General features: G+C 36.3%; 1 protein-coding gene across 2 annotated transcripts in view; it reads left to right on the top strand.

Moving 5' to 3' along the window:
- NGLY1 (N-glycanase 1) overlaps positions 1–6,350 on the top strand; it is a 53,206-nt gene extending 46,856 nt beyond the window's left edge. Inside the window, exons 11-12 of one of the 2 annotated variants that reach the window (XM_012644562.1) lie at positions 5,421–5,598; positions 5,963–6,350. In XM_012644562.1, coding sequence (XP_012500016.1) covers positions 5,421–5,598; positions 5,963–6,138 — 354 coding nt within the window. In that variant the 3' untranslated portion in view covers positions 6,139–6,350. The remainder of the gene's footprint in view (positions 1–5,420; positions 5,599–5,962) is intronic. The other variant, XM_012644563.1, reaches the window with a different exon arrangement.
- Positions 6,351–27,560: the final 21,210 nt, after the last annotated feature.

Here is a 27,560-nt window from a genome sequence, read left to right as displayed (position 1 = left end):
TTTTTGTTTGATTAATTTACTCTTATCCTCAGTACTTACTTAGCTTAAGCCCCACTCCTTGTGGTCCCAGCTGACTGAATCCATTTCCTTCTTTATATGTTTATTTTATTTATTGCATCTTCCTTTCATGGCATTTATTCAACAAATATGTATGAAAATAGGTTATTTATTTCTCTCCTACTAGATTGTAATCATTTCTCGGGCAGAGACCTTTTTCTACTCATACTTGTACTCACAGTATTCACTTATCTGGCATAGTGCCTAATACATAAGTGTTTAGTAAAGATTGTTGAATGTAAGAATAATTGAATATATATGGCATAAATTCTGCCACTACCCTATGGCCATGTAGAACAGTATAGATACTCTACTTTTTTCATAGGGTCCCTTGGATGCTCTTAGATAGTTTTCATTTTTTTATCACTTTTGTCATCCTTTTGTCACTAGAGTGAGTCATTTTAGCACTTTTTGGTGCATGGCATTATGTCAAGAATTTATTTAGTACTCAGCAAATATGCACATTGTCAAACTTTGTATTTGGCACTCAGGATGTAATGGTGAATTAAGAACCAAGCTTTAGGGTGCTCATCGACTAATGTAAAAGAAAGACATGCAGGGACCAACTGTTTAAATTAATGGGGTAAGTGCTAGAAGAATATGTTATCTGTATATGATACTGCAGGAGGAAAGACAGAAAAGCCACTAACTTCCTGAGTCTGAGTGAAAAAAACTCAAAAGTGTTTTTTTCTATTTTCTCACTCAACAACAATCAGCACAGAAGGCCTATGCGATCAACTCTGTGGGTTTTTCCCCACCAACAGGCAAACAAGCAATTCTGCAGCAGACACCAGCCAGATGTCCTCTAATTCAATTCATTTCTGACACTAGCTACCTGGAAATAGCATCAGATCCCAAAAGTTAATAAGGGCTTAATCCCCAAGACTGACCACCCCCTTCAGATGCAAATCACAAGTTCCAAGTTGTTTTACCTATCTTCTGACCAACTAGCTATAAATAAGGGTTCCCACGTCCCCCTCCTTGGGTTCAACTAATTTGCTAGATCTGCTTACAGAACTCAGGGGAACATGTTGACTGGTTTATTATAAAGGATTTTACAAAGGATACAGGTGAAGAGATGCATAGGACGAGGTGCAGAAAGGGGTGCAGAGCTTCCCTGCCCTCCCTGGATATGTCACCCTCCAGGGACCTCCACGTGTTTAGCAGTCTTGGAGCTCTCCAAACCCTGTCCTTTTGGATCTTTCATGGAGACTTCATTGATAGGCGTGATTGACAACCATGTGGATATGTGGTTGGACAAAAAGGGTATGATTTGATACTAATAGACTGAGTGGGAAAATCTAGCAAGGCCTATCTGTTCAGATTGTTTTTGGCTTCTCTGTGCAGCATGCCTTCCTCCAGAGTATAGGGCAGGAACCCTGCTGAAATAGTGGTCTTATGACCCACAATCAAACAAGGTAGTTCAGAGAATTTCTTTATGGCCAGCTCCAAGACAGAAAGGTGGGTGAAGATTAGAGTGTATTTTGAGTTTCTCTGGTCTGCCTTGGGGAGAAATAGCAAGGGCTGTGCGAGTTATGAGCTAGGAAACATGGACAAAAACCAGTGTGTATGTGTATGTATACACACACACACCCCATAATTTCACACTGAGTCAAAGAAGGTCTTGCAGAAGAAGTAATATCTGAGTGGACTTTTGGAGGAGGAGCATGAGGGAGAGTTTCTCAGTACGAGGACAGGATGTGGAAGGGGAGGTTGTTTTGGGGCATGAAAATAGCATCTGCAAAAACACTGAGGTGAGAGATACTTGATATATTCAGGGAAGAGTAAGTTGTAGGGAATATGGAGAAGAATAATGGGAAATGAGACTAGAAAAGTAAACAGTTGTCAGGTCCCAGGGACTTTGATTACCTTGCAAATTATGTAATAGGAAACCATGAAAGGGTTCAGGTGAGGGGAGGGGGACATGATCACACTGGTGTTCCAGAGAGGTAATCTCAGAGGCCACAAATGGAATAAATTGGAAGTATAGCATAGAAAGATTTAAACACAGTAGGAACTGACAGTGGATTCATGTTTGGTTTTGGTGATAAAATGGAATAACCAAAAACAGGATTCATGAATAATACTGGTTTACGAGCATTGAATTAAAATCCCTTAAAACACAACTGCTCTGCTGGATATCTGTAGGAATGACTGACTTCAGGTTGCCTGCTGCATGGTGGACTTAATTTGAGTGAATCTTAGCAGCCTAAGTAGAAGAATAATTTTTAAGAGTGTATTAAAGAACTGCTTCAAACAGTGCAGTACAAACCAAACCTCCAGGGAACCATAGCAGCCTGACATGTAGTAATCAAAAAATATTTATGCAAAAATCTTCTGTAGAATGTGAAATGCATAAAGAAGCTGACACGCAAAATCATTCTCAGTCCTGAAAATAGTGGTTATAGCTACAACCCAAATGACAAATTCTATTTGTATACGTTGTGAATAGTGCAGCTTAGACCTTAAGCCATAGACACACTGGTCTTTGTTCTCACAGGCTGTATGTGCTTGTATGTGTTTACACATGCCAAAAGGAGCAAGGGTGGGTCACTGGTGAGAGAGAGGTGAGAATTCGTATAGAATTCATTTTACAGGAGAAAAACTCTTTGAGTTCTGATTTTATAATATTAGCACTCCTACTGAAATAGGATAGCAATTTGCCTCTTAATAGACCACAAATTGTAAAACTGAGCATGTAAAACTGCGTACGGTAAATTAAACTCATGAATTTAAAAAGCTAATAGGCAAAAATTTGTCTCTCAGGTAACTCAGGAAGTTAGGAACAACCAACAGTTATAAAATGTTTATTTTTATCTAGACGAAACAAGTGAATCTTTGGGAGCTTAGAAAATATTGCCCCAACCCCCAAATAAGTTATAGTTTCTGGTTCTGTTGATATTATGCATAGGTAGGAACACAGAGATTTTTATATAAATTCTATTATTTTGGTGCATTTCAAATTACCAAACTGAGTATACATATTCGTGGTGACTTCTAAACACCTCTAAAAATGATTCTTTGATAGGATATATGGTATGAAAAAGATGGTATGAATTTTCAGTATAAATAGGGTCTGTTTTATCTCCATATACTGTTTCTTTAACATAAGAGACTTTTTATTTGCTCACAGTATGTTTGAGTGTTTATTTAAACATTTAAAAATTCAATCCCATCTTATCCTTTTACTTTCTAGTATTTAAAAGTTGATACGTTTAGAACTGAAAAATTTAAGTCTTTAAACAAGCAATTCTCTCAGGTGTGTTCAACAGCTATTATAAGCCTCCTCTTACAGTTAAAACCACAGTTCTGACCCAGAACCAAACGGTGTAATTAAGGCAGTTCTTGGAATAAGCTAGAAATTTGGAGCTGATCTGACTTCAGCCTGTCACATTTTATACCTACATTTTTGGGGGAAGTTTGAAGCTACTAAGCTCTGAAAATACACAAGACATAGAAGTATATATATTAAAACATAAATTTGAGTATATCTATAATATTTCTGTCTCAGGATGGCTTTCCCCAAGTCTTTTAGTTCCTTCCAACCTTCTTTCTTCCAGTTACCCCACTGTTTGGCTCATCTTTGCCAGATAACCCATTTTACTAACCACCCCTTTGAAGAAGTAGTTAAGCTACGGATAATCCTTAGATGCCCAGTAGTTTAGGGTGGGTGAAACTGACAACTCCCAGGGAACACTGGTACAATTCTGAGCCCCACATTTTCCTTCTAAACTGCTCTAAGAGGAACATGCAGGAGGAACGTGTGAGCACCAGAGGATGTTACAGTGAGGTTGCTCTGAACTTGGGTGGAGCAGTTGACAGTTCCACGTGTCTATATTTGTCAGCAACAAACAGTGGTTGGCTATACATATCTAGTCTGAGAAGTTTAAAATCATGTGCCTTGGACAGTCATTGTTTAGCTGTTACATAACCTCTAACTCACTGATTCTAAAAACTTTCGAAGTAAATTTATAGACATTTAAGCTGGAAGAAAAAATAGGTATAGGTTGCCAAATAGTGACTGGAATACTTGCAGTGATTTTTTACTTGATGAGTAAATACTAGAATAGAGAATAGTACATGTGGTAGGATAGTTCCATGGCAAATGTGTTTTACATGGTACTTTCAACTGTTTGCCCCTGAGCTAAAGAGTATGGGTTAGATGTTTCTAAAGGAATCGAGTCTAACTTGAATATATGTATGTTTATATACAAATTTTAATACTTAATATTTACTAAACCCTTTTGTGAATCCATAATCTGTACTCCCAGAGAGTTTAGGATTTGGTTAAGTTAGATCAGAGAAGTACATGTGAAATAGAATAGTTACATTTAGGTAAAGGAGTATTGGCAGTTCATGGTAGGGTGAAATTATGGAGGATTTTGAGAGCTAATAGGATACACTTAATGCAGGAGCCAGGTACTTGTTATATGTTCTAGACCAGGCAGATGATATGAACAAAGTGAGATTTTAAAAACACTGATCTGATCAGATCAATTACAATTGAGCAATGGTAGGAGGTTGCATTAAGATGAGTTTAAAGTCATAACTCATAGTGGTAAGTGCAGTATAAATGAGGAAAGACTTTTTCCCAAGACTTACTTATTTCAAAGAAATAAATAGATTTCTGCAGGAGTTTAGGGATAAGGGATAAATGAAGAGTCAGATTCTTAGGGCTTCGAATATGGTTGAATGGAGTTACCTATTAAAGACCAAGGCTTTGGATGTCAGTTTTCATGTTAACATCATGAAGATTTTAGATGAAAATATGAGAGGGAAGCAGCCAGTAGACCTGGATGCCTTAAATAGTGTACATTTAAAGTGGTAAGGGGCATTGATGATGAAGGAACAGGGAGCCTGCTATTTAGAAAGGTGGCTGTGGATATTACCTTTTAAACCATGAGTTAGCAGTGGCCAAGGTATTTTCTTGATTTAGAGATTATTGCCTGCCTCACTCTAGGAAAGCTTATATGGAAATCCAGACTTAGAAAAGAAGATGAATTAAAGAGTAGTTACATTTAACAGGATTCTTCATTTTCAGCAGGTTTAATCCTAAAGTTCATTTTAAATAGCTAAACTTCTTAATTTAAATGAATATGATTTACCAGAATTTGGTTAGTGTGCAATTCTTTAGAGATGCACTTATTGAAGGTACCTGCATTCAAATAATGCCTTTCTTCCAGAGCAAAAGATGCCACAGGAAAAATTACTAAAGAAAAAATGAAAAAAATGTTAGCAGTAAGAATCTTTGCAGTGGGGAAAAATTAGTTTGTACATAGTACCCTGTGATGATAAGACTTTTCACTCTGTTTTCTATACTATTATTTCTAATAGTTTCTCTCCCCCTTTTCCCCACTTTATAGGTCTATTTAGCCCGAAAGGAAGGATCATCTTTTGCTTATATTTCCTGGAAGTTTGAATGTGGGTCAGCTGGCCTTAAAGTAGATAGCATTTCCATTAGAACAAGTAGTCAAACCTTTCATACTGGAGTAGTACAGTGGAAATTGCAATCTGATGCAGCACGAGTAGATCTGACAGGCGGTAAGCATCTGACTGGAGAATTAATTGTGAAGTATATATTTACCACTCTGAAGACTAATTGTACTTATTTAGATGTAGCTCTTTTTCATACCCAAGAGTTACTGATATTATTGCAGTAAAAACCTGAGTAACTTCATTGTAATAGAAAGGCTGATTTTTTTTGTTGTGAAATGCAAATGCAAGAAGAAAAATCATTTCTTTGTTCCAAAGGATGCATTCCTCCATAAAGAATAATTTGTATTTATTTTTTCAGGGTTGATTGTAATCTACAAGTCAATCCATATAAAATCCATTCCAAACTATCTCTTTATGCTCTTTAAATTATAAAAAGCAAAGTGTTAATTTTTTTTTTCCTCTCGAACAGATAAAAATCTTCGCTCCTATCATGATTTTTCTGGTGCCACTGAAGTTATTTTGGAAGCAGAATTAAGCAGAGGAGATGGTGATGTTGCTTGGCAACATACCCAGCTGTTTAGACAAAGCTTAAATGACCATGAAGAAAATTGTTTGGAGATAATTATAAAATTCAGTGACCTTTGAGAACCTCAACATTATAGAAAAGCTGGCAATAATCAAGGACTTACCATGGTCTGAAGTAGTCTGTTGGTTCAGTGCATGTTTAGTTGGCAGTTTACTACCCTGTGCTATATTCTTTTGCTAGCTATCCATCATGTAACCCTTGTGAAAATATATCTTTATACTGTGAACCATAACAAAATCTTGAATTAAAAACTCTCTTCCATATGTGACTATAATTTGGAGTAAAGTCTTGTTGCCCTAGTATGAGCTTTTAACCTAAAAACTGTAAGTATAGTTTTGAAAGTTAAATGATGGTATTCATGATTTAATATGATTAAATGCTATTCATGATTATGGTAAAATCTTAGGTTAATAATAGTAATTTGACATTTTCTGATCAGCCATTAATTTCTTCATAAGTGGTTGAATTAGATTTTCCTAAGATTTTTAATTTTTAATATATGAAAGTATAGTATCTCATAAGTTATATAATGCATGAAAATTTTTATGATTGTAAATATGTAGGCATTTAAGAAATAAAGTGAATTATTTTGCCTTATATCTTTTTAGTGGTTACTTTGACTAAATAAAAATCTTTATTAAGTTTGCTAACTATTGAAAACCACTTGAATAGACATGAGCTATGAAAAATGTTTAACATTAATAGCATAAATTCAAAGATGTGTTGTAAATCCCATATGTAGACACCTGAAAATGCTTTGCCTTTGAGTTGTATTTTTATCTACCTCATTTGAATAAAATATTCTTGACTTTAAAACTACGTAACTATTATACAGTATATCAAGAGTTTTTTGTGTTTTCCATATAACTTCTCCAATTAAGTTTAGTGAACATTAAGCATTTGTGTGCAAAGCACTATGGAGGAAGCAATGATGAAAAAGACAGAGTCCCAAGCCTCTAAATTCTTTTTGTGATGTTTTGCAAAGTGAATTCTCAGTCTTCCTACAAGAAAAGAACATGCTCAGAGAGTCTCACCCTGTGCAACTCAGTAGACATTACGTGCCTTATAAAATGTGTAATAAGGGCTGGGCATGGTGGCTCATGCCTGTAATCCCAGCGCTTTGGGAGGCCACGGCTGAAGGATCACTTGAACCCAGGAGTTCCGGGCTGCAGTGAACTGTGATTGGGCCACTGTCCTCCAGCTTGGTGACAGAGCACTGTCTCAAAAAAAAAAATAAAAATAATTAAGATCCTGAAACGAAGGTCTTATATTTGCTTTTTTTAAATTTTATTTTATTTCTTTAGAGGTGGGGGTTCTCACTATTTTGCCCATTATGGATTCAAACTCCCAGGCTCAAGCAATCCTACACATCCACCTCCCTGTAACTAGAACTACAGGTGACTCCACCACGTCCAGCTTATATTTGCTTTTTAATTGCAATCAAACTTGGAGATTTTTTGCTAAAAAGTTATGTTTCAAAAGAAGTAGTTTATGTATCTGAAGTTATTAATATGTCTTGAATATTAGAAAGTTTTCTGGAATTCTCAGATTCAATTATCATGGCAGCCTATAGTGGCCAAGTACTTGAAGAGACTTGACACCCGTCTTGTGGTGTCTGGTGTTTGCACAGTATTTTGATGATCATGTGGACCAATCCTCTTAGCCCTCATGAGGAAGCCTAGACATCTTCAAGCAGTTTTAAAAAGATGGTAATAGAAATGTAGGCACTCAACGGAATATACTTAGATTAGGATACATTCTAATTTTTACTGTGGCTTTAAACAGAAAAATGATGAGAGTTCAAATGTCCCATGTTTTTATAGAGTTGAACTGGAAAAGAGAAAAGCTAGTTGCATACTTAAATGCATTTCATGGGAGTTTCAACCCCAAGGGTACTCAATACATGTCAATAGATATTATACAGAAAGTTTGGAAATACTACAGAAGGTATGGGACAAAATAATTCCCAATATGTTAAGGCAAAAGTAACTTAGGCAAAGAAGGGCTGATAGTACAGACCCTTCAATAAACTAGCACTAATATTAAGGTATATTTTATACAGTAATCATTTTGAATTATCTTATTGAATAGCTTTCCAGTGACATTGCTCATTGTTTAAAAAGAATTTATATTCTGGTTTCAGGTCAGATCCTATCATGATGAATTCCACAGACAGTCTGATTTTAGTTGCAGTGTTTTTGTTTGTTTTATTTTTTTTTAAGAAAGTCCTTTGCTGGAGGTCACATTCTCAGGGTGAACAAGAAATATATCCTGATGCTTTGATCAATTTACAAGGAAAAGAAGCACCTCTGATTAAGGGAGGGCTAGAGAACACTTTGCCATAGAACACATTTGAAGTAGGAAGGGTTGTTAGAGATAATTTAACCCAGACTTCTAACTTTTCACTGAAGAAAACTCAAGCCCCAGGGAAGTTTAATGACCTGTCCAAATTCAATGAATCGGTGGTGTGGGCAAGATTCATTTATATATCTATCTTTCCTTCTGTCAAGTTGCAAGGTTATAGAATCATAGACCTGTGTGTGCGTTGCTGGTTTAGTAGGTGTTTCATGAATGTAGATACTTTAATAGAAAAATGTTCAAGTTGAGAAGATATTACAATTGAAATTAGAACCGATGTTTTTTCTAACTATAGTTAAGCTTTTCTAGAAATCTTATTCCTCTACAACACAGTTGTGTTTTGATTTTGTAGTCCAGACAAATACACTCTCATAAGTGTATGCCAAGTGGCATACCTTCCTTAAATACTTTTGGGGGAAGAATAAGAGTAAAGCAATACAAGTCATGATTGTTTGTTCCACATAGCATATTTTCAGTTACATCCTCTATATAGACCAAAATAGTGCTTTATTTCTGATAAGAGATTTAGGATGAATGTAAACTAATAGTGGCCACTTCGAGTTCATAATAAGTGCCAATGACTTTCGGTGTCTCATTTGATCACAGTGGCATTGGATAATAGATAGTGTATATTATCCCCATTTTATAGGTCATGAATCTGAGAGGAAAAGAGAGGCTAAGTGGGAGCCGGTATTTTAATGCCTGTATGCTTAACATCCTTTCCTAGTTGTTAAACCACCACAAGTGAAAACACTCAGAAGCTGAGACCTTGCTCTATTCTCTTTATTTTCTAAAGACTCGCTCTGAGATCAACAAACTTGTAGCATCAACTATAAATCCATAAGTAAGTCAGAAAGGGCCACTGAAAAGCTAAAATAGGTATCATGAAGTCTAACCACTAAAGCTTTTCTATGAGAGGACTTCTTACATTGTCACTCAAAACTTGTTTACTGGTTTTTAAATGTTTAAATTACTAAAGCCATTTTTGTTAAAAATTTAAGGAAGAAAATACTATAAAGTGCTGCCTCCACTCCCCACACTCTACACTGTTTTTTGAATTAACTGCCAAAATTTTTACATATGTCCTTCCAGAAGTTTCCTGTGGATTTTTATATTCATATATGTATACTTACAAAAAACTAGTTCTGCTGTGTTTGCTCTTTTCTTTCTAAGTAAATGGAAGTATATCCTCTTCCCACTTGTTTTCTTAAAAATATGTCTTAGGGGCCAGGTACGGTGGCTCACGCCTGTAATCCTAGCACTCTGGGAGGCTGAGCTAGGCTGACGCCACGGCACTCTAGCCCAGGCAACAGAGTGAGACTCTGTCCCAAAAAAAATGTATGTCTTAGAAGTCTTTCCATTGTTTAGTCATGGATCTGCTACATTTTTTTTTTTATGGATAAGAAAATATTCTTATTTTATTATCTAATATCTGATATTTATCTTATCTAATAATATTCCAATATTTCTTATGAATAGTGATGTAAAAATTCTCAACAAAATACTATCAAACCAAATTCAACAGCATATTAAAAAGTTTATCCACCAAGATCCAGGGGGATTTACGCCCACCCAGCACACAAGGACAGTTCAGCATCCAATCAATCGAAGTAACACACCATATTCACGGATTGCAAAAGACCCACATGATCATCTCAATCAATGCAGAGAAAGTATCTGACAAAAAACAAGCAATGCAATTCGAAAATTGAATAGACATTTGAATAGATAGACATTGAATAGACATTTCTCCAAAGAAGATGTGTAAATAGCCAATGCACACATGACGAGGCTCAGTATCACTAAAGATCAGGGGAATGCAAATTGAAACCACTGTGAGATACACCTCATATACGTTAGGATAGCCATTATAACAAAAACAGAAAATGACAAGTGCTCTTTTTAACTGCTTCACAGTATTCCATAATTTGTCCATTACCTTATTTACAGATATTTAGGTCCCCCCTTTTTTTGTTATAAGCACTACTACAGAGAACATTCTTATACATATTTCTTTCACATAGAATACATGCAAAGATACATGTATTTTAAATCTTAACTAGCTACTGTCAAATTGCCCTCTAAATAAGATACACCAATTTACACACCTAGCAAGAATGAGGGCACCCATTTTCTCCCATTCTTGCCAAAACTAAATGTTGCAGTTGTGGCAGCCAGCCTCTGGTGATCCTCACCCCCTAGCCTTCATGCCTTTGCATTTGTCCCTTTTACATTACCTGGAGCTGGCCTCTGTATTCAATAGAATACGGTGGAAATGACTTGTGTCCTGTGTCTGAGACTAGGTCGTAAAAAGCCTTGGCTCTCTTGGACTGCTCACTCTGAAGAAGCCGGTTGTCGTGCCACTGGGACACTCAAGTAGATCTGTGGAGAGGAACTGAGCCCTCCCTCCAACCATCAGGACCAATGTGCGAGCCAAGGAAGTGGATCCTCCTGCCCTAGTCACGCCTTCAAAGATTGTAGCTTCATGGGAATGAGACACTCCAAGTCAGAACTGCCCTGCCAAATCACTACTGAAGTCCTAGTGCATACACAGAAACCATGAGAGGTAATTAATGATTTTTTTAAGACATTATATTTCAGAGTGATTTGTTTATATCGCATTGGATTCCTTAACAGCAATGTTATTTTTGCCATTCTGAGGGGTAAAAAATACCCAGCTTTAATTTATATTTCCTTGTGAGATTTCCTTGCTTGTGAGATAAACAATTTTTCTTATGTTCATTGGTCACTTTGTTTCCTATTTAAATTTTCTGTATATATGTATTTTATATATAAAATTGTGTATTAAAATGTATATATTAATATATGTTCTTTATAATATATAAAAATTTATTTATAAATACACCCATATCTTTGGCTATTCTATTGGGTGGATTGTTTTGATAATGATGTTTAATATCCCAACTGTTTGTGATTGCTTTCCTTTATACCAGCTTTCACTTGTTTGGTGTTTCTTCTCTATGAGATTACTGATTAGAACTATTCTGTGGGTCTCTTTTGTTACTGAATTATTTCTGTTTTCTCCTGGATCATGTCACGTTGTTCATCTTCGTTCTCTTTCATGTTACTGGTTTTTCTTAAACGTTTGATCTATTACATTTATGATTAAGGACTAAGCTGAAAAAAGAAGATAGGGACTCACACTTTTCCATTTATTTCTCAATTGGGCTTTTTGGTATATTAATAATATTCGTGTCAAATTGCTTTTAGCTACAAACATCAGAGTAGTGTTCTAAAAGTGACACTCATTTGGGATGTACTTTTTCCGGAGCCGAAGATCGGTTAATGGATACTAAAGTAAAGCCAAATAGGAGGAGTAAATTCGTGTGTTCTATAGCACTGTTGGGCGATGATAATTAACAACAGTTTATTGTATATTTTCAAATATCTAGAAGAGCAGACTTTGAATATTCACAACACAATGAAATAATAAATGTTTGAGGTGATGGATAAAAAGGATTAAGCTGATAATATTAATAATGGTAGCTGGCCTGGGTTTTTCTCACTCATCATGTAGGGTATTTTCTTACAGACTCCTCCCTTGGTTGAGAGGGCTGCCCGCAGAACAGGCTAAATGGTGGGCGTGGCTTGCCATCCAAGAGCTTCCCCACAGGGTGCCTAGACATCAAGTAGGCAGACATGCTGAACACACCAGAGCCCGTCACTTCCTGCTCAATATTTAGGTTTGTTGCTTTCAGAGATTTTCTTTTTTCATTTATGATTTAATTTTTTTTTTCTTATATAAAACATTTTCATAGTTCCAAAGTCAAAACTGTATATCAAGGTGAATGCACGGAAGTCATGCATCCTGCTGTCCTCTCTCCCTTCCCTGTTCCCTTCTTCTACCCACCCCACCCACATGGGTAACCATATTTATGAGTTTGGGTTTATTCTTCCATTTTTTCCTTTTTGAAAATATTAGCAAAAAACATTTCCCCCCCTTTCCATGACTATAGACACTATTTATACTATAGACACTCTTTTGCACCTTGCTTTTTTTTACTTAGTATTTCATGGAAATCATGCTACATGAGTATTTTAAGAACTTCCTCATCTTTTATACAGCTGTGTATTAATTTCTTTGAATAACAGTTCATATTTTGAGTTGTCTCTAACCTTTTCAACTAACATTTAAAAATTAATAGCTTTAACATAAAATCTGGATTTTTAGCTTATATCGAAAAATTGGATAATGTGGCAACAGTGTGTTCATAATTCCTGTGTGGCAGTGGTTGGCTGAGCCTGACGAGTACCTGTAACAGGACTGCTACAGGACCCGTACTCCTCGTTCACCATAAACCCCACACCCCTGTCCCCAGCTCCAATGCTGAAATCTAGTGTCAGTCACCATTTATTGTAATACTTGCACCACTGTTCTTAGGAAAATGTTCCTCTGTTCCCATATCTGCTAGGATTGTAAAATCATAGTAAACTAAAATGGCTGCATGATTTTATTTAGGTATTCATTCATTTTTACCTACAATCACTTTACTCATAAAAGTTACCAACCTGTTGGAGTTTGTGACTCTGCCTTAAAAGAATGTACTTATTTTATTTTTGTGTATTTCTGTCAAGTTTAATGTCATTGTCTTATGTTACAAGTTCTTAAGGCAAGATAATTTGACATGTTGTGTAGCTTTTGGGAAGGTTGTCTTTGAATTTGCAGAAATTTAGAATCCATCAGTAAGTTACTTAAGATTATAGGCCAGCCGCGGTGGCTCACACCTGTAATCCTAGCACTCTGGGAGGCCGAGGCGGGTGGATCGCTCAAGGTCAGGTGTTCGAGACCAGCCTGAGCGGGATCGAGACCCCGTCTCTACTAAAAATAGAAAGAAATTGGCCAAACAACTAAAAATAGAAAAAATTAGCCGGGCATGGTGGCGCACACCTGTAGTCCCAGCTACCTGGGAGGCTGAGGCAGGAGGATCGCTTGAGCCCAGGAACTTGAGGTTGCTGTGAGCTAGGCTGATGCCACGGCACTCTAGCCCAGGCAAGAGAGTGAAACTCTGTCTCAAAAAAAAAAAAAAGATTGTAGGAGTCATTACTGTTACCAAATACAAACTAAACTGTAGGAGACTTAACAATTTTTATGTCTTCATCTCTATAACTTGTATCTTTTCTCAACTTCTTTCAATTTTTTATGAAGCAAATATACACAGCTCTTGGAACTGTCTTTGGTTTCTTGCAATGAGTAATTCTCAGAAGGCTTTGTAAATATCACCACTGCATATTGTGAAACTAGCTGCTGAGCTGGCTGCCCACAATAGCACTCTCACAGTTTAAAAGAATTGTCATTAGTATCTTTAGTTGGTTTTTTTCACCTAATTATCCCCTGCTATTATTTGTTAATATTTTAAGTTTTAAAAATGAAAGAATACAAAGTACAAAGAATAATGTGACACAAACCAGTGTACTTCCACTCAAGAGTAACATATATCAGCATTTTGTTTTATTTGTTTCATCCTCTCATGAAAAACAAAACAGCACATACAAAGTTGAAGTCTCCTATTGTAACAGAGTAGTCACCTTTCCTCGCATGGATATGGAAGTATAAAATTTAGAATGGGGAATATGTAACAGAGGGAATGGCCTGGCAAAGTAATAAACTTCTCTCTCCTCCTCAAACCACTTGTCCTCGTTCTTCTGATGCGGCAAGTGCCGAGCTTTCAGTAACACCATGGCCCCTCTTTCTGTCATATTCCCCCTTCTCCCTTCCCCAGAGGCACTTGTAATCAGGCATTCAGAGTTTATTTATCCCATGATCTTTTGCTATATACATATATTAACTAGCAACATACAACATCGATTCGTATGGTTTTAAGTCTGCATGAATAGTATTATACACAGTACATAATGTTGTGCAACTTTCCTTCTCGGTCATTTTCTATGTCCGTGTTGATACATGTAGGTCTTCTTAGCATAACTTAACTGCTACCTAGATTCTGTCATTTAACTCTATCCCAACTCGTTTCTCCCTTACCAACCTGATGGATACTTGAGGTATTCCCAGTGTTTATTACAAGCAGTTATTATTAGTATCACAGCTAACGCTATCTGTATCTCCTTGTGGATAAATGCAGTTTCTCTAGGCTTTATGCTTAGAAATAAAACTGATAGGACATAGGGTATGTACATTTTCAAATTTCTTGCCAATTATTCTCTGAGATGTTTAGTGCCAACTCACAGTGCTCTTGGCAGTTTACCCAAATTCCTGCTTCTCGACATCCTGGCCTACATGCAGTATTGTTAAATTTTATAGTCTTTGCCAGTGTGATCTGTGTGAAATAGTATTTTGCTGCTTTACTTTGTATTTTCCTGATTACTGGTAAGTTGGGAGGATCCCTTCACATTTATCGATCATTTGGGCTTTCTGTTCTGTGATTGTTCAAATATTTTGCCTCCTTTTCTATTGGATTGTTTGTCCATTTCTTATTGATTCTTAAGAGTTCTTTATGTATTCTGGACATTAGTCTTTTGTCTGTTTATATTTCTATAATATTCTCCCCGTGTGTGATCCATCTTTTAAATTCATTGATGATCTTTTGTTCAACAGAAACAACACAACAAAAGCCATCTTCTCTACAAGATCTATTTAAAAATATAACAACGTTTGATTTATACCTCTTTATAAGCAATGAAGCCAGAATTACTAGAAAAAGGGATTTGTGGAAAGAAAAGGGACAAAGCCAGTATCTGGCGGCAATAAAGAATGGTGTGCTAAATTCCTGGAGTTCTTGAAATTTAATACTGAATAAAATTTCATGTGTGATGGAAGCATGCTTACAATTTGGAGAATGTTTAGACTTAGAAGTATGCTTGAAAAGGAAGGCATTCTCACGCTGAATTCTTTGGTGGAAAGAAAGACTGTCATCTGAAATGTTTTATTATCCCTTTTGGATGTAAAAGACTTAAAAAAGCAAAGGGGGTCTTTGATCTTCACTTAGTAAATATGGAGCCATCAAAGCTCTTGAACTTCTTGTAAACTTAAATTTGAAACAGATTAAATGCTGAGGGAGAATGATGGCAGGAGAGCTTTGTAAAATGAATCATGAAGTAGCTGAATTTCAAAAAATTCATGGTTGAGGAAATGAGGGCTGTAATTTCTTTTGGATTCAAATCATCTGACAGAATGAGCAGTGTTAGCACTGAATGGTCGTGCAATCAAGCCATGCATCTTTGCCACTAAGGGAAAATATAGAATTTTTAAAAATAAAATACTATTAGCCTGAAAATGCCAGGTGGCAAAGGAATTGCCCAATAAGTAGAGTGCAAACTCAAGTACCATTTTTCCATCTCCGGATGTAGAGATGTGTGTTTCCACGCTGTTCTGCCTAAGGCCCCAGCTGAGGACCAGGGTGCTTCACTTCCTGCTCTCCTTCCCCTTCTCTGCAGAATACTTCCATGCCAGTTCCTGGACGCACACAGGAGCTGCATGAATGCCTAATAGGTGTCTATTAAATAACCATGACTCCTAAAACATATTTTTGGTGGGAGAATGGAAACATTTTACATTTGATTTCTCAAACTCTACTCTCCACATCATAAATATAACTCATGGTATCTTTTGGAAACTTTTCATTTTGCTTTGTGAGTGCAAGTTAATTATTTTTCTTAGTCTGAATGCAGTGTTGTGTATAAGCCTCATTTTCTGATACAAGTATAATTTTTATTTCGCTGAAGAAGGAATTACATGCAGATTAAATTGTATGTCTATGAAATAATTCCTCGTGTAAACTATGTGTAACTATTATTATACAACGGGAATATATAAATAGAAACAGGAAGAAGAAAATTTGGGGAGCTGTGTACTCAGTATTTCTGCTATTTCCCGTTCGTAATGGAGGCTTGCACAGAGCATGATCTTTCGGGCAGTGTTCCCCAGAGGAACAACTGCATCACACCATATGAGGAGTTTGTTTAAAATGTAGACTTCTGGGGCTCATGCAGATTTTGGGTTAAAATCCTTGGGCTGAGGCTAGGGAATTTGGTTTATTAACAGGTCCATGATTCTTAAATGGACAAACATTTGAGAACTGTTGTCCTAACCTAATGCTCATGTTTTTATGATGAGGAAATTGAAGGTCAGAGATGTTAAGACTTTGGCTAGGATCACACAAGTTAGCAATTCCATGACCAGTGCCTAGTATCTGGAAGACTCTACAATTGCTAATCTGTCTCATTCTCATTTTTAGCAAGATTTTACTAACATGGATTTTTTTGTTGTAATTTCCCTTGTATCATTATGCATTGGCCGCTTTTTTTTTTTTAACATAAAATAGGAGTAGCTTCAGCTTTTTATGGTTCTCTTCTTTCAACTCATTTAGAGCAAACTAAAGTTACCTCCAAAGGGAGAAGGGAAGGAAGGGGGGGATGGTATTTTAGATTAACTGTGCCTATTTCTTTGCATCCCATTTCATTTTAAGCCCACTGAACTTTGGTCTTTTACCTATCCAATCTGCTAAAACACAAGATGGCAAGCCCCTTAATTCCAGGCATAGTATCCAAGAGGGTCACAGTAAGAGCCAGAAAACAGCAAGATAAACTACAGAATAAAAGGATCCCAAAATGGACTCCCTGGCTCTCCAGCGAGCTGCTACTCTTTAAAGGCATATTTAATACTTTTGCTCCAGGACAAATTCTAAAAATTTTGCACCAACTGTATGCAGTTTCTTATATAAACTTGTGAAATGTCATTGAAGATCTGCTTTCGAACTCTTCTTTATCTTAGTCTCTAAGTAGCAGTCTCAGATACATGGTATCTTTTCATTCTTCCTCAGTCCCTGGGACTCAATCTCTCTCAACCTGCATTCTGAGAGTGCTTTTATGATAGAATCTGCCGGTATAATTCAACTCAGCTTTCTGGTACCCTAATCAGTTGAAAAATGCTCATCTATTAATATTAATATTGCTATTATTATTATTTAAATTAAAAGCTATGGTTAAAATCATCCCTGATGATTAGTGATGCTGAGCATTTTTTCATATGTTTATTGACCATTTGTCTATCTTCTTTTGAAAAGCCTCTGTTCATGTCTTTTGCCCACTTTTTGATAGGGTTGTTTGATTTTTTTTCTCCCCGATTTGCTTAAATCTTTGTTTATGTAGCGGATCACATTTATCAATTTACATATATTGAACCATCCTTGCATCCCTGGGATGAAGCCCACTTGGTCATGGTGGATTATTTTTTGATGTGCTGTTGAATTCGGTTTGCTAATATTTTATTGAGTATTTTTGCATCTATATTCATAAAGGATATTGGTCTGTAGTTTTCTTTTTTTGTGTGTGTCCTTTCCTGGCTTTAGTATCAAGGTGATACTGGATTTGTAGAAGGAGTTGGGGAGGATTCCTTCCTTCTTGATGTTATGGAATAATTTCTGCAGTATGGGCACCAACTCTTCTTTGTAGGTCTGATAAAATTTGGCTGTGAATCCATCTGGTCCAGGGATTTTTTTGTTGTTGTTGTTGGAAGATTTTTTTATTGCTGTTTCAATCTCATTGCTTATTATTGGTCTGTTCAGGAATTCTATTTCTTCCTGATTGAGTCTTGGGAGGTTGTGTGACTCATGGAATTTGTTCATTTCCTCTACATTTTCAAGTTTATGTGCATAGAGATTTCCATAGTAGTCACAGATGATATTTTGTATTTCTGTGGTATTAGTTGTAATATCTCCTTTTTCATTTCTGATTGAATTTATTAGGGTCTTTTCTATTCCTGGTTAATCTAGCAAGAGATCTATCAATTTTGTTTTCAGAGAACCAACTTTTTGTTTTGTTGATCTTCTGTATTGTTTTATTGTTTTTGATTTCATTTAGTTCTGCTCTGACCTTAGTTATTTGTTTTCTGCTGGCTTTAGATTTGGTTTGTTCTTCCTTTTCTAGTTCCTTGAGATGTGTCATTAGATTGTTAATTTGAAATCTTTCTGTCTTTTTGTTGTAAGCATTTTAAGGTTATGAATTTTTCCCTTAGGACCGCTTTTGCTGAATCCCACAGATTTTGATAGTTTGTGTTCCCTTTGTCATTCAGTTAGAGGAGTCTTTTGATATCCATCTTAATTTCATCATTGATCCAATAATCGTTCAGCAAGAGGTTGTTTAATTTCCATGACTTTGTGTAAAATTGGGTGTTTCTCTTGATGTTGATTTCTAGTTTTATTCCACTGTGAACTGAGAAGATAGATGGTATGATTTCAATTTTTTGAGTATGTTGAGCCATGATTCATGGGCTAAAATGTGATCAATCTTGGAGAATGTTCCATGTGCTGATGAGAAGAATGTATATTCAGTAGTTTTAGGGTAAAATATTCTATAAATGTCTGTTAGGCCCATTTGTTCTAGAGTCCCATTAAAGTCCAGTGTTTACACATACCATATTTCTTAAAACTTTTTTTTGTCGTGGTTAGTCTTAGTCCTTGTTCAGTTCTTCTTTCCTAACTGAGGTCCTTTGTCAAAGCTCAGTTCCAAGTCTTCTTTCTAATTTCACTGCTTCTTTTATAGAACTGGACATATCTCATAGTTTTACTGATCACCCTAGACATAGATGACTCTACAGTTGGACCCCATTCTGACATCTCGGTGATGTCTGGGTTTCATGTCTCCAGCCACCTGAGGTCCATTTCTGTGCAGACATTCCATTGCGATTCTCAAACACAGCCCTGTCTTTTTTATGGCAACCCTCTTGTTAACAACTATGTAGGAGCCATCTTGATGTTCATAACATAGTCGATCCAGTCACTCAATAATTATTACTGACAGTCTAATCTGTGTCAGAAATTGTTTTAGGTACTGAGAATACAGCAATGAATAAAAAAGACGAAACTCCCTGTCTTCATGGAATTTATATTGTAGAGAGAGATGGGTTTTAGGCAAAATATACACATTCTTAGACAGTGATAAATAAATAGTGATAAATTCCAAAGAGAAAACCAGTTTAATGATTGACAATTTGGTGTGGCTTTCTGGCAGATGGTGGTTACAAAGAGGACACATTACCATTCATTACTATAAGGTTGAAAAATTTAGATAGGCTGTGGATTTCATACTATACCTTGAGATAGCCACAAGCATCCCCTTTTCTCTCACACTGTTATTCACACATCATGTGCCATCAGAATAAACCAATGCACATTTTTTTCACATGAAATACTTTGCTCTCCTATGTGCTGTGTCAATGACGTTAACTGTGGCTGCATCTGTTTTTGAGCCCCAACCATTGGTCTGGTGGTGTTGGACCAAACATTGATAAGGAGGAATATTGAAGTGAAACTCAGGGCTTCTCAGCACCTTTCTATCTCTACCTGAGCCAATTTACCCTCTTGCTTTGCATTCACTAATGTCTTGTCAGTCTAGTGCGGCCACTTTGTTACATAGTTGTATAGCTTTAAGCAATTTACTTCTCTGATTCTGTTTTATTGTTTGATATATTGGGGATAATAATTACAACTTTTCAATAGTGTAGTGAGGATTAGAGACTTTTCATGTAAAGCATTAGCATGATGCTGGGATACAACAGGGCTCAATGAATGGCAGTGGCTATTGTGATTGATCTTCTCTCTTCCTGGAGGGCCAGACCTGGCCAAACCTCACCTTCCAGGATGTTGGCTGTGGCTGCTCCTGTTTAGATGTCTTGCTCCTCATTCACAATTGCTTCAACTGTAAAATTTCTTTGTAAATTTGCAGTTGTTATTTTCAAAAATGTAGCAAGGAAATCAGATTCTGAAGAAATTGTTAATTCTAAATAGCATGCACTAAGTATTTTAACTTGAAAGCAACTGGAATTTATTTTGATTTTCTCTTCTATTTTTTGTAGTATATATTCAATATAGAAAAAAATAAAATATAGATAAGCAAAAATTAAAAATCACTTATAATTCCATTGCTCAGAGATAATCACTGATTAGACTTTGATATGTGTCTTTACCAAGATACATATTTATCTAAAATATAAATGCATATTTTAAAGTTAATATAGCTATTTTTTTACAAAAATAGAATTGCGCAACACATAATATTTTGTAATTTAAATGTGTTTGTGAATCATAATGTGCTTTCTATTATTTTTTATGATTGCATAGTAATCAACTATATGGATACATTGTAATTTGCAGCAAACCAATCACCTGCTGGATTTTTAGTGGTTTGATTAGTTTGTTGTTTTGCTTTTTTTTTTTACCAAGTTTTTAAGAGAAAGAAGTAAATGAGGCTGAGGGCTCACACCTATAACCCTAGCAAGTCTGGGAGGCCAAGGCGGGAGGATCACTTGAAGTCAGGAGTTCGAGACCAGCATTAGCAAGAGGGAGACCCCATCTCTACAAAAAATAGAGAAAAATTAGCCAGGTGTGATAGTGCATGCCTATAGTCTCAGCTACTCAGGAGGCTGAGGCAGGAGAATTGCTGGAGCCCAGGAATTTGAGGTTGCAATGAGCTATGAGGATGGCACTGCACTCTACCCAGGGCAACAGAGCAAGACTCTGTCAAAAAAAAAAAAAAAAAGGAAATGAGAAGAAAAATATTTCAAAGAAAAAAAAAAATCAAAATATCCAGAACACAGAACCTGTCCTGGGATGATATATTAATAGCTACAGTCCAGTTTCCCCATATTTTAAGAACGTCTTAGAGAGGTCACCAATTTGTTGTGACTGTCACCAAGGTACTTTATTCCTCCCTCCTTCCTTCTGTCATTATTGGATATCTTCTATATGCTAAATACTAGAGGGGGAACTGAAGATACAATCCCAGTATTCAAGGAGCTACTCTACTTGTCAGTATGGGACTAATACTTTTAGGGTGGGAAATGTTTAAGCAAGGATTTTAGAAAGTCATTTTTGGTTTACACTAATATAAATTAAATCAACTGGATTTTGTGGTCCATGTATCGTTAGTACAGAGATATTCTTTATCTTTAAATCTCAAATTTATTAACTAGTCTAAACATATAGAACATCAAACATACCACTTCCTGGTCTTATTTCCTACTTACTTAACATTTGCTTAAAAAACAAAAAGCAATCTATTGCTTAATCTCATATAACAAAGATAAAGGAAGTATGATGAGAATTGGAAAGGACTTCTGTAATCTGTGGCAGATATGTTTGACATTGCGAGGTGACAGTAGTTTTGAAGGGGAAGTAAGATTAAAATAGAGCCCGATGGCTAAGTGCAGGCCTGGTGGTCCTGGAGCTACAGCTTGTTTACATGAAAGCACAGATAGGGAGGCTCCAATTTCTAGAATTCAGAGATCCGCATTGAGCTGAGTACACTGGTGTCTGTGAGCTGTTTTAAAGATGATGGCAGGCTGTGATCAACTCAGCATGGTGCAAGATAGGTGTAGCCTTCAATCTCCTGGCAAATTGCCAATGCAGACAAAGTTTGAATCTGTCTACTGTTTGTATATTGATAAGGTGTAGACACCGTTCATTGTATAAGTGAGGATGCAAAGATACAGTTAAATCTCAGGTTTCTGCAATAAGTATTATATCTGACTATTATTAATTAATAGAAGATAAACGTGTAAAAATGTAATTAATAGACTGCCTTTTTCCAAACTCAGCCTTATCACTGCATAAAATTATAGGAGGCACCACTGGAAGAAATCACACATACTTTGGGTTCTTACGATAAATTAAATTGATCCAGCAACCATTTAAATGAGCCACCATCAATTTAAATTGAAGGTATTTCACACCAACCCCAAATCTAGCTCATCTCCAAATGATTCCCTTTCCCACCTTTCCTATTTCTATCAATAATGTCACCTTACACCATGAAACCTTATCAAGTCTGTCTTGTTAATTCTTCTTTTAAAATATTTCTACCTTCCTCTCTTTCCGTTCTAATCCCGTAATGTGGCCCAAGCCCTCATCCCTTCCTAATTGGTTTCTGTGCTCTGGTATCTCCTTCTTCTAATGTTCTCCATATCACTGCAAAGTGACCCGTGATCTTTCAAAAACATTTTTTTTCACCAGATCAATTCTCAGCCCAAACTCCCCTTGGTTCTCCACAGGAAAAATCCTAGTTTAATTCCTGGCACATAGTAGATTTCCAGAAATGTTGAATGCCTGATGGACTATCTCACTGATTGATTTCCAAAATATGACATTTTGGTTTTATTTTAGATACACATGAGTCCCTAAGCTTGAACTTACAACTATGATACTATATTTCATTCAGATTATTTTTATTTACCACTTATTAAATGCATGGTGGCATTGTGAAATGATTATTGACAGTGAAATAAACTAGGGAGATTAAAGCTTCAACTACACTTCCATTTTGTGAAATAATTCACAGTCACAATCTAACTTGCACCTCATTAAAACTTGAATCATTAAGGATGTGTGTCTTTAAGCTGAAAATACTGATTTCCATAACTCTCACTTGAAAATCAGTCTCATTATTTTCTGCTTCCCTGTGTATACTCAACCTTTCTTCTCATTCTTTTATTTTTAGACCCAGCCAACCTGCCAATCATTTGTCTGTGAGCTACTTATGAGCAAGACCATCACTAAACAGGACTGTAACATTAGGGTTTTTGGCTACAGCATAAATGTTTGTAAATCAGTTGAATATATTGAGCATACAGAGTTTAGTCATTTTATATTGAAGAGAAATTTTAAATGAAATGTTAAATGTTTGCATTTTGATTACAAATATTCTCTCCTCTTCCCCACTCCCCCATTTAGAATTTCCAAAAGTTATGGTAATTTAATTTTAAGCAAGGCTTAATAAGAACTTTAGAATAATTATATAGCCCAGACAAAAATGATACATATAATCAAAGTTCACAAATTGAACAAAACCAATGAATTAATTGCAACAGTTCCCAGGCTGATTCTGATGTATCATGTCCTCTCAATTACCCCAGTTGGTAACTACTGCTATAATTCTTTACCTAGGTTTTAGAGTCCTAAATATTAGCTTATATGAGAGTCTTCTTTCTCTCAGCTCAATTTTTATAAGGACTTATGGAAGATGTACAGCTCGCTGATCAGTGACTGAAAAGGAGGGAAATGAGGTAGATCTGAATGGTTCTAGCTAATATTGGATGATTCTGGACAATTAACTCTTAAGTAATTGACCATAATATGCATATTTCTTTGATTCATAGTGAGAAGCTCTTTTAGCTTTTCTGATTACACACTCTGTATTTTCTAACTGTAGGCTGAGTGTCAAATTGCCCATATTTCAAAGACTGGGAAGAAATGTGGGAAGTTAGCTTATGTTTCAAAGTTATTTAAAATGTGCATAATTTTTTTAAATTGTGGTACATATTTTTGCCAATAAGCTAAATTTATCATTTCTCTCACTGTGCTGCAATGATGTTGCTACTGTAAAATGCTATTGTGTAGATTGAAAATTGAGAGAGTAATTATATGTTCAAAGGGCTTTAAGCCAAGTCCTAGAGCATGTTTCTTAAGAGTTTTGCCTCTAGCCAGTGTGATAATACTAGAAGTTACTCATTCTTAAGTACAAGACAACACCTGTAGCAGAATCTGCAAAGACCCAACAGTAGTCACTGAACAAGCTATTCCCTGCTGAAGTGGAATCATCAGGAATATATGATGTAACAGATGGAAGATGCAGGGACCTCTTTTGTATGCCTGATGGTGGGAATTATCTTTAAAATTTTTAAAGTATTATTTTTAATCAGGGAGCATTGTCTTCTGCAGAAGCCTTTTTCTAGTTTATTTTAGTATTATCAAGGCTGTTATTTGAATTAGAAAATGTCAAAAGAGTGGATGCATACTATTCATTTGATTCAGTTTGTACCAAACAATGAAAAGCATTAAGTGTGGTAGTCTCAGGCATAGTTAGTAGAGATTTTTGGAAAAGTTACATATTATAGTGGTTTCCCTCTTCCTCCTCCTCCTTCTTCAAAATGAATTAGTAGTTCTGACATTCATATATACAGGCTCTAATTTACCAGTGGGTTGCGTTTCATAAATCTGTTTGAAGTCAGTTGAAACCATAGAAAGCCCACGGACACTGAAGTAAGCCAGACCTGGTCCAGTGCTGCTCCTATTATTTTTTTGTTGGGTTCAGTCCCTTAACCTTTCAGAGTCTCTTTTTACATGTGTGAAAAAAAAATAGTATCTTCCTTACTGAGTTGTTATGAAGATTAAATAGAGTAATATATAAAATACAAAGCACAGTGCTTAGGACATAGTAAGTATTTGATTAACATTAATAGACTAGAAGTAATAGATATAGCTGTAGTGGTTGTCAGAACTTAGAATTAACAGCTGGAATATAGGTTACTACACGGTGGTGGATTAAAATGAGTTTTTGTGGAGCAGCCTAAAAAACCCATCTTATTTAAAACTAAGGTGAACAAAAATTTTTATAACATTCAATTCTGAAAAAAAAAAGACATTTAAGATGAAATTTTAAAAATTTTATAATGAAATTAGCTTTAGCCTTTGGGGAAGAATATTTTTACAAGCTAGAGAAGGTTTTGGATTAGAAGAAAGTCATAGAGAATATTAGCACTGTGTTTTTGGCACTTTAATATCTGCCCGTATTTGAGAAGAAGCAAAACAGAGACAACTCACTCTTCGCCTTTCATGTGCATAGAGCTTTAGAGTTCATAAATTGGTTCCCAGGCAATGTCTTAGGAGCCATACCAACTTTACAAATAGAGAAACTGAGGCTCAAGCAAAATCACTTGCCCAAAGTCACATAGTAAGTTAACAGCAAAATGGGAACTAAAGTTAGTTTATTTAATTTATGGAAACATTTGCTGAGCGTATGCCAATCCTGGGGATATGCAAATAAATACATCTCCTACCACTTCCTCTTGCCAACACCAAACACAATCTAGATCTTCCTCTCCAAGGATTTTAACGTTCCTCTCTGCCTGGGCCAAGTAAAGAATGGCAAGCTGTGTACTCCAGAACAACCTGTTTCCTGGGCATGCCAATTACAAGGCATTCAGTAGTTGTCTGTCATTCGACAAGAAGCCTCTTGGGCAGAGGCCATAGGTTCCCCCACCTTTTCCCACCAGTGCACATGTATCTCAGAGGGTCCCAGAACCAGAGAGATTTTCTTTTATATCAAGGCAGCAGGGCACTGATTCCTCCAGAAAGTCCACATCACTCTCATTTGGGTATTTTAGTTGTCAACTACATGATAGTTAACCACTACAAACTGTCAGCCTCATGCCTCTCAAAGCACCAGAAGTTAATGCATCTTATTTTCTACAATTCAACAACATTCTTTGATTAGCGTTCTCTCATAAAATGTTTTAAAATTAAAAGACTTAAAACAACAACTTTGCATTCCAGTTTTAGGGAGCCCTAGCACAAGGTTGAAACAACATACAGACATGTCTTAGGATAGATGTTTTAGTTTTTAAGAGCAAGAAATGTGGCTTTTCCTTTTTTCTCCTTTTGCAGTATTCACAACACTAAGCACAAATCCATGATTAAATAAGGTTTTGAGATTTTAAAGATTCAGATCATAAATGTGTTTTATTATTAATACTTTTCTCCAAAACATAATATATTACTGGGTTTCTCTTCTAATATCCAAACAGCTCATAGTTTTGTTGAACTATGTTCTCTTCCCCAAAAAGGAAATTCTAATTAACTCGAGCACTTCGATTCAACCTCTAAACAATTTAAAGATTGGGGGTTGTGCTACAGTTGGCCTTAGGTTTTCTAACGTTCTTTGTTAGCCTCATAAAAAGTCCTATGGATATGAATCTTAATAGATTTCAGTTCTGTTCCATTTTCACATTCCTGCTTGTCCTGAGGGAGTAGTATAGTTTGGTTATTGTTGGTCTGGCATGCAGCTGGAAAAAGAATGTGGAGTTTATGGGAGTAGGGGGCCTCTCTGCCTATTGCTGCTGCCAGAAACATGTATCTTGCAACTCCTAGGTTTTGTGCAAGACTTGTGTTATAAACAGAACCATACACCTTGATGGTTATAAGTGAGTCCGTCGAAGTTGGACTTAGTCATGTGTAACTTGTTTTGTCAAGGGAAGATAGAAAGACTATTCATATTCTGGAATATATCCTCCCCTCTTTCGTCCTCCCATTCTTTTCAAACAGGCTGACTTCCACCCTTGGAAAGAGTTACTTATTTAAATGAAGGGAGTGTGTTTTGACGAGTCCTCTTAACATGTTCAGATGGTTTATTTGTCATGTTAGAAAGCAGAGGCTAGAACCCTGGCATAGTTGCATATGGGATATATGAATTTTGAGAGGAATGTTAAGTGACAGATTCAAGGTTACACAACTAGTAAGCATTATAACTACAACCAATCCCTTGACTTCTTTCTTTTCTCCAAGCCTGTCAAATCTCTCATAGCATTACTCGCTTTCTTACTCAGCCTAGATTCTAAGCTGGAATCATTTCAGCATCTGCCTCATTCACTCTACCGATCCCTGTTCTCCAACTGGTCCGTTCTCCCCTGCACTACCTGCTGTTTGTCAGGCTGCTGGCAAGAATCACACAGTCAGGTAGATTGTCCTGCCTGCCCTACAGCTGTGCATGCTCTTCCTGGGCCAGTGCATCTACCTTTGTGGCTTCACCTGCTAAACCTTTGCTGGCATACTGCAAACTTTTACCAACAGCCCACACCTCCATCCTGAGTTTCAGTCTCATCACCTCCTGTTTAGTGAAGATACTCACTTAGATGTCCCAGACAGTATTCACTTACTTCTCTTTCAAATCTGTATCTCCCTCAATAGTCAAGACCCCGGGATCCTTGGAGGGAACAAAAAAGCCAAGAAATCAAAAGCTGAGAATGTGAGATCCTTTGCCTCTTTCCTCTCATCCAAATCTAAGTAGAGCCTGGTGCACTGAAAGTTTCAGGCTGGCATTGTCTCATGCTTTCATCAGTAACTTGATGATCTAAGTCATTGTGTGCAGAAGTTCAGGGTTTCAGGATGGGACATGTTCATTCATTTATTAGGCATCATTAATGATGCCAGATATGGGCCTGGGATAAGGAAAGTTATTTGGGTAAATGATGCCTGGGTGTGTTTTCTTTCTATCCACTGGGATATTTTTTAAATTTCCTGAATAACCAGTCTCCCTGGAATGTGCACACTCTTTCTAAGCTTCTGTACCCTGCCCCCCATCCCTCCCACCATGTGAA

This window comes from Propithecus coquereli, unplaced genomic scaffold, assembly GCF_000956105.1.
Source record: "Propithecus coquereli isolate 6110/MARCELLA unplaced genomic scaffold, Pcoq_1.0 Scaffold214, whole genome shotgun sequence".
NCBI lineage: Eukaryota > Metazoa > Chordata > Mammalia > Primates > Indriidae > Propithecus > Propithecus coquereli.
The sequence above is the reverse complement of the archived record's forward strand: the minus strand, read 5'-3'. Positions and strand labels throughout refer to the sequence as shown.